This window comes from Neophocaena asiaeorientalis, unplaced genomic scaffold, assembly GCF_003031525.2.
Source record: "Neophocaena asiaeorientalis asiaeorientalis breed wild unplaced genomic scaffold, Neophocaena_asiaeorientalis_V1.1 scaffold63, whole genome shotgun sequence".
NCBI classification, from domain to species: domain Eukaryota; kingdom Metazoa; phylum Chordata; class Mammalia; order Artiodactyla; family Phocoenidae; genus Neophocaena; species Neophocaena asiaeorientalis.
In genome coordinates, this window is record NW_020175195.1 from 88,884 (window position 1) to 102,897 (window position 14,014).

The following is a 14,014-nucleotide window of genomic DNA, read 5'->3' on the forward strand; positions in this document are numbered from 1 at the left end:
AGCCAAGACTTTGGGTGTTCAAAAAATAAAGCTATTCCTCAGTTTCATCTTCTGCAGATGGCAAATGCAGCTAAAATTAAAATATGTAATTTCTATCTAAAGATGAAGGCAACAGTGAAGAACCCTTTAAGACCTCAGCCAGATTTGAGGTAGTGCCGCATAGATTCCTTCAAACCATCAAAATTCCCTCGAAAGATATGAAAGGCATGCCTTTTAGATGTCTCCGTTAAACAGCAGTGCTTATAAAAATCTTAAGGGCACAGTCCTGCAGTAGCCTTAGAGGAAGTCTAAGGTAGAGAAAAGCTTATGTCGACATTTGAGATAAGCTTTGGATGGATTCGATGTTTGTTTAATGGAGTGAATCCTAACAAGATTGATGAGCAACAAAATATTAAGGAGACTTGTACTAACGGAAACGTTGCCAGCTCAGACGAAGAGGAACAGAGGGCATAAAATGAACAGAGGTTTCTGGAATCCCAAAATTCTATGGGAAAGAAGCAGACTGAGAAAACTACACAGCTATCAGAATTTTATAGAACAGGAAGGATAATTCAGGGGGAGGCAACAAGAGCCCAAAGAATGAAGTCAAGAGTCATGGAGAATCATTCCTAGGGAACCATACTGAGCTCTAATCCAGGAACTGGCAACATGTGCCTGGCTGGATTTCAATTTCAGAATTGCTGCAGACTGATTACCTGATTGCTACAGATTCAGAAATGTCTGTAGTGGCCATCCTATGCCTATCCCACCAAAGCATGTTGGATGCGGGGAGCAAATAACTTGTCACTTTAGTTCATACATCTTCAGATCAAGAACTATACTCAGGAAGCTTTAATTGTGAATCTGCACCTACAGAGCCTCGTCTGCAGCACCTGAACCTGATTTGGATGATGGGATACTGGACCTTGAGTGTGAGATGGATGCTATCCAGATGAGATATTTGGGAGTTCAAGGAGCGGGTGAGTGTATTTTGCATGTGGGATCGGGATCAATATATATAACTTACGGTAAGCGGGCAGATTGTTGTGGTTTTAAAACATACCCACAATTTTTTGACATTCTTTCCACCGAAAGGTGGAGTCTAATTCTCCTCCCTTTAAATATAGGCTGGCCTTCATGACTCACTTCTAACAAGTGGAATGCAAGGCCATAAAAAGCAATACACCTTCTACCTGGTTCTCTTATTCTCTTGGTGCATGTGCTTTGGAGCCCTGAGCCACCATATTAACTGTGCAGATGGCTCTCTAACTTGAGCCATCATGCTTAAGAGGTCTTGTGGAGAAACCACATTCAGTTAGAGGTGCTCTGCTCTAGCTCTTTTAGCTCCCAGCTCTCCGGGTCTTGCCAGCTCTGGCACCTGCTACGTGAGTGATGAGCCTTAAACGTGACCCCAGCTAAGCCAGCATCTGACTGTAGTCTCATGAGAACCTCAAGCTGGAACCACCCAGCTGAACTGCTCCTGAGCTCCTGATGCATAGAATTATGAGATAATAAATGACGATTGTTTTTTAAGACACTAAATTTTCCGGTGATTTCTTAAGCAGCAAAGATAATCAGAACAAGGGGTCACCAGTCATGTTTTATTCTGTGTGAATGGGAATCCCTGGAGGTTTTCAGCAAGATGGTAACCCAGGATGCTGTGCAAACCTAGCTGTCAGTGTTGGTCGACATCTGCAGGCTTTGTCCGGGCCACTCTGTGTCTCACTTTTCTCTCCTCTTCCCTGGTTTGCTACTTTCATTTGACTCCAGGTCTTGACTTCATTTGACACTAAGCTTCAAGACGAGTCCCTAATAACATGGTGCTCTGGCTTTGCTAATATCGTTTGGACGTTCTGGTCTAGTTCACCCTGGGATTTCCCCCAAATATCGCCCCGATGTCCACTTCAGCACACTTGTGCCCAGGATAGCAAACAGAGGCCCCGTCCCTTCCCATCCCAGATCGTCTCTGCATTGTGGGGATATGGGAGACACACACATCCAAGCTCTGTTTCTACCCCGTGCAAACAGCTGCCTCTTGCCTATTCTCTAGTGTGGGCTCAGAAGGTGGGGCATGACCCCAGGCTTCCCAACGAATCCTCTGCCCGACCAAGCAGAGCAGGGGGTAGAGGGGAGACTTGAGAGGGAGGAAAATAGACTGGTTAAGAGGTTATGCATCTAAACTTCCCTAGAGCGATCATCACCATGGATGACTGTCAGAATCACTTCAGGAGATTTTTAAAAGTACACATACCTGGGGCTTCCCTGGTGGCGCAGTGGTTGAGAGTCTGCCTGCCGATGCAGGGGAGACGGGTTCATGCCCCGGTCCGGGAAGATCCCCCATGCCACGGGGCGGCTGGGCCCGTGAGCCATGGCTGCTGAGCCTGCGCGTCCGGAGCCTGTGCTCCGCAACGGGAGAGGCCACAACAGTGAGAGGCCCGTGTACCGCAAAAAAAAAAAAACAACAAAAAAACACACACCTGGACTGCCACCCCTGTGGCTGCAATTCAGGAGAAATGTTCAGAAAGCTCCCCAGGTGATTTTGGTAGTCAGCCAAGTGTAGGAACTGCTTCAGTGAACTCCTTGAGGAGATCTTTTCCTCTGTGGTTTCCCTTTCTCCCATACAGCTAGGCCATACCTTGTATATAATTGCATGTCATAGCATTTAGTATACATATAGTATATTCACATTGTTTGCAGGCTTCTAAACCCTTTCTTAGGATGGTAAACTGTATTCAGTCTCACTTGTTTAATCTGTATTTATCCTTTAATCATTGATTTATCTAAAAAAAACCCACTGTTAAACGTCTGTGCCTCGGTCACCATTTTCAGGCTTGAGGAGATAGAGATTGTAAAAAGGCCTGTATTGTTACTATTTCCAAAGTGATGTGGGAACATGGAAGAAGGAAAAACTGTTTTGAGGGGGAATTCTGGGATGTTTGGCAACAGAGATAGTTTTGGAACAGGGCTTTAAAAGGATTAATGGGAACTTGCTTGCTCGAAAAATGGGAAAGGGCATTCCAATCAGATGGAACAGTGTGTGCAAAAGAACAGGGGCACGTAGAGGTCTGGGATATCCAGGGATCAATGGGAAGTTTAGGACTTGTGTGTGGAGAGGTACGGGATGAGCCTGGGGAGAAAGAGGTCAAGAAGCAATGCTGTGCTGGAAAACAGGCTCTCTTTCAAAAACAAAACAAAAAACAGCAACAAAAAACAAAACAAAACAAACCCCAAACCAAAATCAAAACCACAAAGGAAAAAAAAAAACCGTGATATGTAGAGTTTGCCAATTTCTGTGGTGTAAATACTCCCATCTGATTTCAAGTTATTAACGATTTAAGAACTGGCTCACAAAATTCCTAGGTATACAGTTGGTTCTGGTGGCCTGGTATCAGCTAGTTCCAGCACATGACTAACAGGAGGCAGATCCTTTAATTCCAAGAGATGTGCTGAAACAATTTTTTGCCCTTCCCCTTATGATGTCTGCTTCCACAGGATCGGAGTAGAGTGGGCAGATGAAATGCCCCATGGACCTGAAAACTCACAGTAGCTAATTCTCAGCCTCCTATCGCCCACCGGCAGTGCCCTTAGACCCAGGCAAGAGGGAGCTCTGTTTTGGTTCCCATGTTTAAAGGGCCTGGCTCTGATCATCGGCAGGCATAGCCCTCCTCCAGAGAATGAGGAATCCATGGTGCCATGCCCAACAGGAGCCAATCTCCCCCACTTCTATTCATATTCTCCAGATGCCTGGGACCCTAGAATCCTCTCTGCAATTGGAGTCTTCCCCCAAAACCCCCTCCATAAGTGTATGCAGCTGATACCCACGGGTTGGCCAAGGAGGGGCTGTTTGCCACAGGTACGGACAGAGTGTGGATGCGGGGGGCAGGGTGGGGTGCCCACACATATGTATGCTACACGCCGCCAAGTTTTGGTGAACTTAGAGGAGTCTGAGAATTCTAAGTGCAGCCCTGGCTTTTCTAGGTCATTATGAAGACATGTTTGTCTTAAATAAATAGAATTTATTTAACATTTTGTCAGCTGGATTTATAGTTTGAAATATTTAGCTATATGGTACATGGGCTTCCATTTTGGCTCTGTCCTGGGCCTGGCAACTCTCAGGGGTGGTCCTGGCCTAACCCCATTCTAAGCCAAGGTAATCAAAAAACAGCCCCCGGGCAAATCCCTGCCCACTGCCTGTTTTTATACAGGCTGCGAGCTACAAATAGGTTTTACTTTTAAAAATCAAGAGCAGAATATTTCATGACATGTGAAAATTATGAAATTCAAGCTTCAATGCCCCATAAATTGTTTAATTGGAACACAGCCATGCTCATTCATTTATATATTGGGCATGGCTGCTTTCACACTCTGACAGTAGAGTGAGTCGTTTTGACAGAGACTGTATGGCTCAGAAAGCTGGATCTATTTACTATCTGGCTCTTACAGCAAGTTTGCCTGCCTGCTCCCTGGAGGAGCAGACAGACAGGAGGAAGGCAAGAGGCTAGCAGTTCTCACGCGAGGTGCACGAGAGAAACACCTGTTGAGCTCCCAAACAGACCGGTGCCAGGGACCCACCCTCAGTATTTCTCGAATGAATTGGTCTGGGGTGGAGGTGTTTTCAAAACTTCCCCATGATTCTAATGAGAGCCGGGGCTGCTAGCTGCTGGGCTAAGGGGATTGGATACCAGAGGGTTTGGATTTCCCCAATGTTGGTCAGAATAAGGGACTTGTGCCTGCTTGCCCCAGGGATCCGCAAGGTACCCAGTTATTCGATTTGTTTGAAGATGGCGAGAGGGAAGAGAGTCATTGTTTCACACTGTAGTAGGATGTATAAGCTAAGTTGCGTTTGAACCTAAATCCTTGAACCACTGCTTCAAACATATGTCCCTGGATGTCCCCAGCATTGTCTGCATCTGTCAGGCAGGCACACCTTCGCCAGGACCCCCGCTGGGTCACTTCTCAGGATACACTCCAACTGGGAACCCTTACCCCATCTTTGCAGCATGCCCTCCATAATTATTGGTGGTCTCACAGGGAAGGAGAAAAAAGACGACTCTATCAGAATCCCATTCTCCACCGGCACAGTCAGCACCATTGGCAGAGGCTGGCTCTGGGGCTGCAAGGCTGCTCCGAGCTATTATTGTGCCTGGCTCTCTCTCAGCATGACTCAACGCAGACAATATAGCACACCGAGAGCATGGGGGATGAACAGTAAATACGAAGCCTTGGATTTTTTTTTAATCTTGTCAGTTTTCTCCTGATTTGTGTCCTTTATCCTAGCCCCCTCTGCTGTATAAGCTTCTCAAAGCTAATGCCCATAACGCCACCACCCACTGGTAGCAGCAGGCTGCTGGGCCACGGCGGGGTCCTCACGGCGGAGCTTTACAATGCCCGCCATTCTTCAGCGACGGTACGCGTTAACCTAGTGGCACCGGGTTGCTCCGACACCTTCCCCTCTGGTTTCTCTTTCCTCTGGGGGCCAATGGCAAGGCTGGGAGTGCCGCCCTCCTGACTCTAACTGCTTGCCTCTGCGAGCACACATCACATGCTCCAACCTGGCAGAGCTGGAACAACGGCCCTGCTGAAAAAGAGCAAGGCAACCCTGGGCAATTATGGAGCTGAGAGTTGACTGTCATCTCTACTTCCACATTAAAAAAGTTAGAACTATTTCTCCAAGCTATTTCTTTGGCCTCTGGTAGATACCAGCCCTCCACCTCCTCTCTTTTCTCAAGAGCTAGTGGGATTAAATCAACCCAGGGATGCGGTCAAGCCCACCGCCGAGGCTGCTGGAAATGATGTCAGCAATGGGCATCTGCGCTACTGTCACTGAAGGCGGATGATGGCATACATTTTGCTCCCTTGAAACAGCTCCAAGGAACAAGTTATGCTTTTGACACCTTTCTAGTTCTAATCAAGTTTCCAGGGTCACTTATGGCTCCCATTTAACTAAGAAATGTGCCTGTTATCTCTACCTTGGCTACCACGACGTCTGCCTCTACGCCATCTCCTATCAGGATCCACTGGTGGTGGCAGGGCTGTGTGGAAGTGCGCGTGCCTTTGGCATAGGTGACTTGCTGCTTTAGGGGAGACAGCACGGGCTGGTGGAGGCTGGAGATGCGGTGGCTCTCACGAGCTTTTGTGGAATGCAATATACATCAACTGAGAACACTTACATTCGGTTCTGTGAGAGTGTCAGCTTGTGAGGGCTTCCAAACTAGGAAATCACAGAGGTTATAGGAAAGGAGCAAGGGAAGGGAAACCTGAGGTGGGTGCTGCTGGGGTGAGGGTCTTCTTAACATGATATATGAATTTTGATTTTTACCTTCAAGGAGAAACATTTTAAAATCACCAAATAGCATATCTAGAAGTTGATGACTGTATCTGGTATGAACTTTATTATCCATTGATGGGGCTTTGTTTGGGGTTATGAAGCTGACAGATCCGACAAGAAGAGGTGATGATAGAAATGAAACTGGCCTCCCCAAGTGGCACTGTCCACCCTAGTGTGGCTCCCAGCAGTGCTGGGTCAGGTGCAGGCGCCCACTAGGCCGTGTTCAGGGAAATGTGCTCAGCTCCGAGAACACTAACGCTTCTGGCAGAATGTCAGCGTGCTCAGGCTTTGATTTGTGTTCAATGGAGGGTAACCTACTCACCTCATCTTAGTATATGTGCAAAAAAAAAGAGAAGAAGAGGCAATGAAAGATACTAGTAAGATTGTCATTAAACAAAACCAGATTGGCTCCAGATGCACAGAACATGTGGTGAATGTCAGTAAGGAGCTGGGGGAATTGTGAAGATCTTGGAGCTCACAAGATTTGTTTTGCACAACCTCTAGTCCTTTACCTGCATTCGGCATAGCAAATCAAGCAAAGGGAGGGTTTAACAAATTTCTGGAACATGCCAACTAACTCACTCCTTCCCACATCCAAGAGCATTGTGTGTTTGGTCTCTTGTTTGCATTCTTTTTTTTTTTTTTTTTTTTTTTGATATACGGGCCTCAGCCCCTCTTGTTTGCATTCTTTAAGAATGGTTGTGTCTAAGAGTTTTTAAGACAATGTTTCTTTGATGGAGTATATGGTGTTATTTGGTACCCACCAAGAAGATGTAACAAGAAAATGTACAGAGATTGTGTTATACTTTATTCCATATCATGTTACAAGAAAACGACAGTGACAGCTGACAAACCATTACGTCTTTCATAATACAGACAAATTACAATTGGTAACAAATATGCAACATGTGTTATTCCATTCTCCTTACTATGTGTCATTTTGAAGTATAATAATTTTCTGAATAATGCTAGCTCATTTCTTAGGTACCAACCCCGTTAGAAAGTACACATCTCAGTGTATCATACAAAAAAAAGATAAAAGAAAAAAATTTTAAATCCACTCCCAACTAGAGAGAATGTAGATTTTGTATGTGCCTCTAAAATATGCTGCTGTAGGAAGGGAATGAGAATAGGAGATTGCTTATTTTATTTGAATTTTGTTTGGTTTGGTTTTTGGTGTATGAGAAAATTGCAAGGCAGTAACTTACATGGTTTCCTCTGCCTACAAGCTGGTAAGGGAGATGGGAGTTATATGCAATTATGCAGCATATTCCTATGTATAGGGGCAGGCAATAATCTACCCCAGTATGTACAGCCTAAACATCCCCTTATATAACAAAGATTACAAAACCAGTAATATTCACAGATGATTATCTTGTATAGACGCATTACCTAGGGTATTGATTACACTGGCTATCATGTACACACTGAGGAAAGGATACCAAGAGACCTTGCTTTCTCCACAAGCCTGGAGGCTCCTCTGGAAACTCTTCTCGTCACCCTTGGGAGGTAGAAATAGCTTCTCATCCTTGTGTCAGGGAACGGACAGCCACCTCCGCCTTATGCCCCCGTTTTTTTTATCTGAGCACTGCAAACATTTTTTTTTCATGTCCTATGTATCTTGTATTTATTTTTAAGTCAACCAAACTCTTCCTTTAAGAAAATGGACATGAAGTCCCAAGTTGCCTTTCACAATACTGTGTGTGCAGTGACGTCACACAGATACAGCTACCATGCTAACGTGTTCTAACTATTCCAGCTGTTTGAATTCAAGCTACTCCTTCATATAAAAATAATCTCACAAAACATTCCAGTGCCTTCTCAATAGAATAGTAAATCTGTTCATGAACACAGTCTGTAGTGATTTTCATGGCTGTCCTCAGCGAGAGGAGGGAAAAAAAAAGAAGGTGTTCGCAAATGGGAGAGGAAAGAGAGAGACAAAGTAAACTTTGATGTTCTGCACCAGTGGCAAGCATGGGGAACCGAAAACCTCCTAAATGAGACCCTTCTGAGACATGTGTCTCTGTAATAAAACAGATTTACCCCCCCACTGAGAAGTATTACGTTTCATTTCCCAAGAGAAGCTGCCAATGACAGGGGTCTATATCTCTGAATAACTCTAACATTTCTAATTGAAGTCTTTAAACATTAAATATTTTCAAAATTTCAAGTTAGAAAGCTTATTACATAGCAAGACTGAATCATCATCAGCCCTTGGTTTAAACTTCATTAAGTACAAAAGTTATGCCTCTCCCCCAAATGAAATAATTCAAAATAAATCACAGGAAAGGCCGTTTTTTGATTGCACGTGAAGTTTTCTCTCCACATTTACTTTAAGAAATCCTAATGTAAATACACGTTAAATCAAAATACCTCTAAAGACTGCCAAAGAGTTGGAATGTATGAAAGAATGGGAAGTATTTCTAGGTAGTGAACAGTAAGCATTCTGGCCTTGGATAACTTTTCCTCTCTTTAAAATCAATCAGTAAATAATTCCTCGCTTAGCACTTAGAAGCTTACAATGAATACTACTTTGGACAAGATGGAGTGTGACCTGACATCTATACTCACACCCCACTCCAGGGGAAGTACTGTTTTAATGTTTAGAAATTCTGGGTCCAGTTTCCTAGGTATACTGGGTGACTATAGAAAAGCTGTTCCTTCACCTGACTCTCAGGGAAAGTTTTTGTCAAACTGGCTCATACTTCCTACTCTTGATCCTAGAAAGTGCGACACGTTTCAAGTTCTCAGCCTCTCCTCCTCTCTACTAGGAAATGTAAAACAATGTACACGAAGGTTTTTCCATAAGAACTGGTGTCCTCAGGAGCTAGGTTTCATGCTCGAGATGAAGTTTCCTAGCTGCCCCAGTGTTATTTGGGGTCTGCAGTGAGGCCTGGCCCCGGGAACAGACCTGCGCCAGGCAGCTCTCCCTCTGGATCAAAGCACGCGCATGCCCAATCCACCTTCCCCTCCACGTCACATACTCGCCTTCATCCTCCAAGGTCTCTCTTAAAGAAGGGAAGCTGGGCCTTTCCTTTTTCCTTTTTCCATCTTTAAAGCAAGACTCCTGCCTTGTTTCTAAAACCTGCATCCGAACAGTTATTCCTGGAGACTGCTTAAAGTTAGGGTACCCAATGATGCCTTCCAATTAGCCTGGAATGTTTAGAAAAATGTAGTTCAAAGGTGTTTTGGTGTAAATAAGCAAATTTCAAACTCTGGATAGCTTTGTAATTTGCTTTTTAAATGTTGACTAGTAAAGACAGCATTCAGGGCTCATCTAGCAGATACAATTCTTTTGCACCCGTGCTTTAAACATTCTGTTCCTCACTCTTTTCACCATTTAGAAAATACTCACAAAGCGTAACAAAGTGGATGGAAAAAAATAAGATGTTGACAAGACCCAGAAAGCATTTAAAAAGCTACCTCAATTTCTGGAGGTTCAAAAGGAAGTGATTTATCCCTGTCTTTGTTCTTAATGCTTCATATTTGTTTCTTCACTTCCAACCTGCTCGGAGAACAGTCATGCTATGTGGCTTGAAAATGCTAAGCAGATTCTGATATCCTATATAAGTGTGCAGTTATTTCCAAGAAACAAAACAAAACAAAAACACACATTTGCCAATGTCCTTAAAGAGACAAGTGGGGTCCCACGGCCAGGGACCAAGGTGTCAAGTCAGTCAGAGAACATGGGTGTTTTTTTAGCTATAGTTTTCCTTCCTGGTGGTTGCAAAATGTGCATTGCTCTCAAAGAAAACACACATTGTTTTATGCCACTATGTGGCTTTCAAGTACAGACATTACTGAAGAAGTGTGAACACTGAGTGTGTTGTCTTAATGTATTTAAGACATGGCTGGTGAAAGCATAAAAACCTTTACAGAGATGCCGTGGTGCAGAGGGAAATCAAAAAAAATCAAACACAAAAGACTGAGAAGAATACATGCCATGTATCAGTAAACAAAACTTAATCTTCACATAGTTCTTGGAAATCACAAGGTATCCAAATGCGTGCAAGGTTTTAAATAAATTGCAGAGAAAACAGGTCTTGCCAGCTTCAATTTTCTTGTAAGCGAAATCCACCACAGGGAGTGAAAGGAGACTGATCCATGATTCCCTTCGTATTATTGGCCACTTCATTAATGGTTTTTTCTTCCTTCCCAGAATGATGACAACTTAATGCTGGAAGGAGGAAGAGAGAAAATTGTTATATGTTAAAAACAAAAGAACCAAAAAAACCTTACATCATTCATTTTTCCTAAATTACATGAGACATCAGAATTGGTCAGGCCAAAGTGAGCCTATCCATTCTTTCCACAGCGGCCTCGAGCACACGTGTTGGAAGCAGAGCAGTCTCCTTAACCAAAACAGTCCTTATAATATGATAAACAAATGCTCTGATTGCATTTTCTACTGTTAAAATAATTTAACTCCATGAATTTAAATGGTCTAACCTCCTCTTGGATTATTTAGAGAAAAAGAAATTCAGCAAATTTCCTTCCCCAAATCATTAGCACTAATACTGCTCTTAATTAAATGCCTGTAGCATCATACAGACCATTAAAAGGATGTATCGTGTTCATTTTTATGAACATGAAATAGAAAAACGGATCACATACATGTTTTTTAAAAAATCCAGCTGTATATCATTCCACAGTGCTGATTATCAGACCTGGTTTCAGCAGAATGAAAATTGGCCCGCGTGACCTGAATTGCCAACCTCTTCCCAACATCCTGCATACAACTGTGCATTTCCGATGATGCCTGCTTAAATTCGGTAACTACTTCCATGTGAACGGTTCAAGAAGGAAGGAATGTTCACTCTGCTTCCCTCTCCGTTTCTTTTTTGGCCCTTAAGCATTCTCATTGAGTTTCTAGGATGGGAAAATAATGTCTTGCCAGGAAGCGTGAAAAGAAACACTGTCAGGGTCAAGTCGCACAGCCCAGAGATTCGATCCATCAGCTCCACTGAATCCCAGAACCAACTCATTATCTCAGTTTAGAAAGCTTGAGGTCACTGAGGCCTGGTCAGGCCTGCTTGTCCCCTTCCACACTGCCACACAGGCATCTTCTCTGGCAGACAGGGAACAGTGGTCTTTTGTCGAGACTTTGCAGTACAGTTGCCCTACTGCTGCCCTTGCAGGCTAGGGTACCAAGCACATCACCCCTGAATGGCACTACCTTGACCAAGGGAGCAACAAGTTCCAATCTTACAGTTAAGAACCATTAAAACAGCATCCTCTCCACCCTCTACTCATTTCCCCCACTTACTATGATGATTTTTGGAAGGTTAACCTTCCACCCTTTTTTAAAAAATTGAGGCTAAATTCATATAACACAAAATTAACCACTTTAAAGCATATAACTAACTGGCATTTAGTGCATTCACAATGTTGCGCAACCATCACTTCTATCTAATTCCAAAACATTTCTGTCATCCCCAAAGGAGACCTTATATCCTTTATTTACGTATCTTATATCCTTCATTCTCATTCTTCTCTTGCTCCAGGCTCCTTGGCAACAGTGAATCTGCTTTCTTGTCTCTGTGTATGAAATATCCATGAGTTGATGTATATTTGGGTTATTTTCACCTTTTGGCTCTTGTGAATAGTGCTGCTATGAACATTAATGTACAAATATTTGTCTGAGTACCTGTTTTCAATTCTTTTGGGTAACACTTGGTAGTGGAATTGCTGGGTCATATGGTGATTCTGTTTAATTTTCTGAGGAACTGGCAAACCATTTTCCACAGTGGCTGCACCATTTTATAATCCCCCCAGCAATATACAAATGTTCTAATTTCTCTACACCTTCGCAAACGTTTGTTATTTTCTGGTTTTTTGTTTTTGTTTTTTCTTGATCATAGATAGCCTAGTGGGTATGAACTGGTATGGCACTGTGATTTTGATTCACATTCCCCTAATAATTAGTGATGTTTGAGCTTGTTGGCCATTTGTATATTTCACTTGAAGAAATATCTATCCAAGTCCTTTGCCCAGTTTTAAATTGGATTGTCTGTTGTTGAGTTGTAGGAGTTTTTTTAAAAAATATATTTTGGATATTAATCCTTTGATTTGCAAATACTTACTCCCATTCTGTGGGCTGCCTTTTCACCGTATTGATAGTGTCCTTTGATGCACAGTTTTAATTTTGATGACGTCCAATTCATCCATATTTTTCTTTTGTTTCTTGTGGGTTTTGTGTCATATCTAAAAATCCTTTGCCAAATCTAAAGTTATGAAGATTTTCCCCTATTGTTTTCTTCTAAGAGATGCCAGCTTTTCCAGGAAGCCTGCCCACCCTGGCCAAACAGGAGTCAGGGTTTGTCCTGACATCTGCTTGCCTAGACACAGAGTTCCTACAGCCACACCCGAATGAACTAGTCATTGCCTGGCTCTCCTCCACTCCACCACTTTAATCAGTAGGATGCAGACCTGGCACCCAAGCTGACCTTTCTGAACTACAGACTTCATGTAGTCCCTGTGGTCTGAGGGCATTTGCTGTGAGGGAGCATGTAGGGTGGCAGATGGCATCATTATATTCTTGATTAATCTTGGTTTTGTTTGCCATTGTGTCCCTAGAGCATAGCCCAGACCTAGCTCAGGTAGTCAGTAGACAGTTGTGGAATGAACAGGAAGGGGAAAGGTAGAATCTGAGAACTTGGGAGTGGAATATGTTCTCAGATGTTATTCCCTCCTGGCATGGTGACCAAGGGCAAATGCTGTGCCTATGCTCTTGCTGAAAGAGCACAGTGCTGGGAACAGAGGTGGCCATCCACAGATACACTACAGGCTGAGAAAGGTGGGTAAGATTAACACCTTCCTGTAGGTCAAACATTTTTTGTTTAACTCCATGACATTCTATTTGAAAAAAATGATTTGATTTTCAATATATCTAATTTATGTAACCATATGTGCGCACCATCATCCCTAGCATGTTACTTTCCTATTGGGTTGATTTAAGACTTTCTTTTAGTCATTCCTGGTGTTTGTCCTTGCCTTTGCTCTGATTCTTTGGGTGTAATCTCTAGGAGAATCATGTACCTAACCCAGGGCATAAGCAGAGTTGGGATAATAAAGGATAATACAAAATAACAGTAATTGGATAATAAAAGGTGAACAGAGTGATTATGAGATGTCTATTACTTAGGTTTAGGTTCAGACATTTAATGAAAGGAGCCAATAATACGAAAAGAAGGGAGATGCCAGTGAGAGCTAGACCCTTTCCCATCTCTGTGAGCAGCTGAGCCCAAACTGTGCCCACTACCCTGCCTAATACTGTTCACCCCCAGCATGGGATGTCCTTTCTTCCTCCTTGGGTGGCATCAGCATCTGTTTCAGTTTCCAAGGACTGCATATGAGGTAGGTGAGTTTACTGCTAGAAAAATTCTTTAAAATCTAAATGTAATCATGCATTTGACAGGTGGGGATATAGGTGGAAGGAGAGGGCACACAACATCCATAGGGAAGCAAAGTATAATAGCAAAATCCTTCCTTACATTTAATTGATTATTAAAATGCACCACACCACACACACAATACAAATGAAACTGAATATAAATTATAAACTATGTGCACGTCAACTCCTAGGTATATAAACCATAAGATTAATGGATGCCATTTATATCTTGCTTTCTGTTTTTACAATGTTCTTTCTCTAGTAATGAATGTTTTAAAGAAGAAATTAGATTTTTATTGATAAAATCCTTATTC

The 14,014-nt window shown here is 43.0% G+C and overlaps 2 protein-coding genes across 2 annotated transcripts in view; one reads left to right on the plus strand and one right to left on the minus strand.

Moving 5' to 3' along the window:
* Window positions 1–14,014, plus strand: part of LOC112413265 (uncharacterized) — a 52,617-nt gene that overhangs the window by 30,691 nt on the left and 7,912 nt on the right. Inside the window, exons 3-4 of the mRNA XM_024765179.1 lie at window positions 856–959; window positions 3,720–3,832. Of these exons, the coding sequence (XP_024620947.1) occupies window positions 856–959; window positions 3,720–3,832 (217 nt within the window). The remainder of the gene's footprint in view (window positions 1–855; window positions 960–3,719; window positions 3,833–14,014) is intronic.
* Window positions 7,116–14,014, minus strand: part of CDK14 (cyclin dependent kinase 14) — a 568,043-nt gene continuing 561,144 nt past the window's right edge. Inside the window, exon 15 of the mRNA XM_024765183.1 lies at window positions 7,116–10,484. The gene's annotated coding sequence lies outside the window, so the exon portion shown is untranslated. The remainder of the gene's footprint in view (window positions 10,485–14,014) is intronic.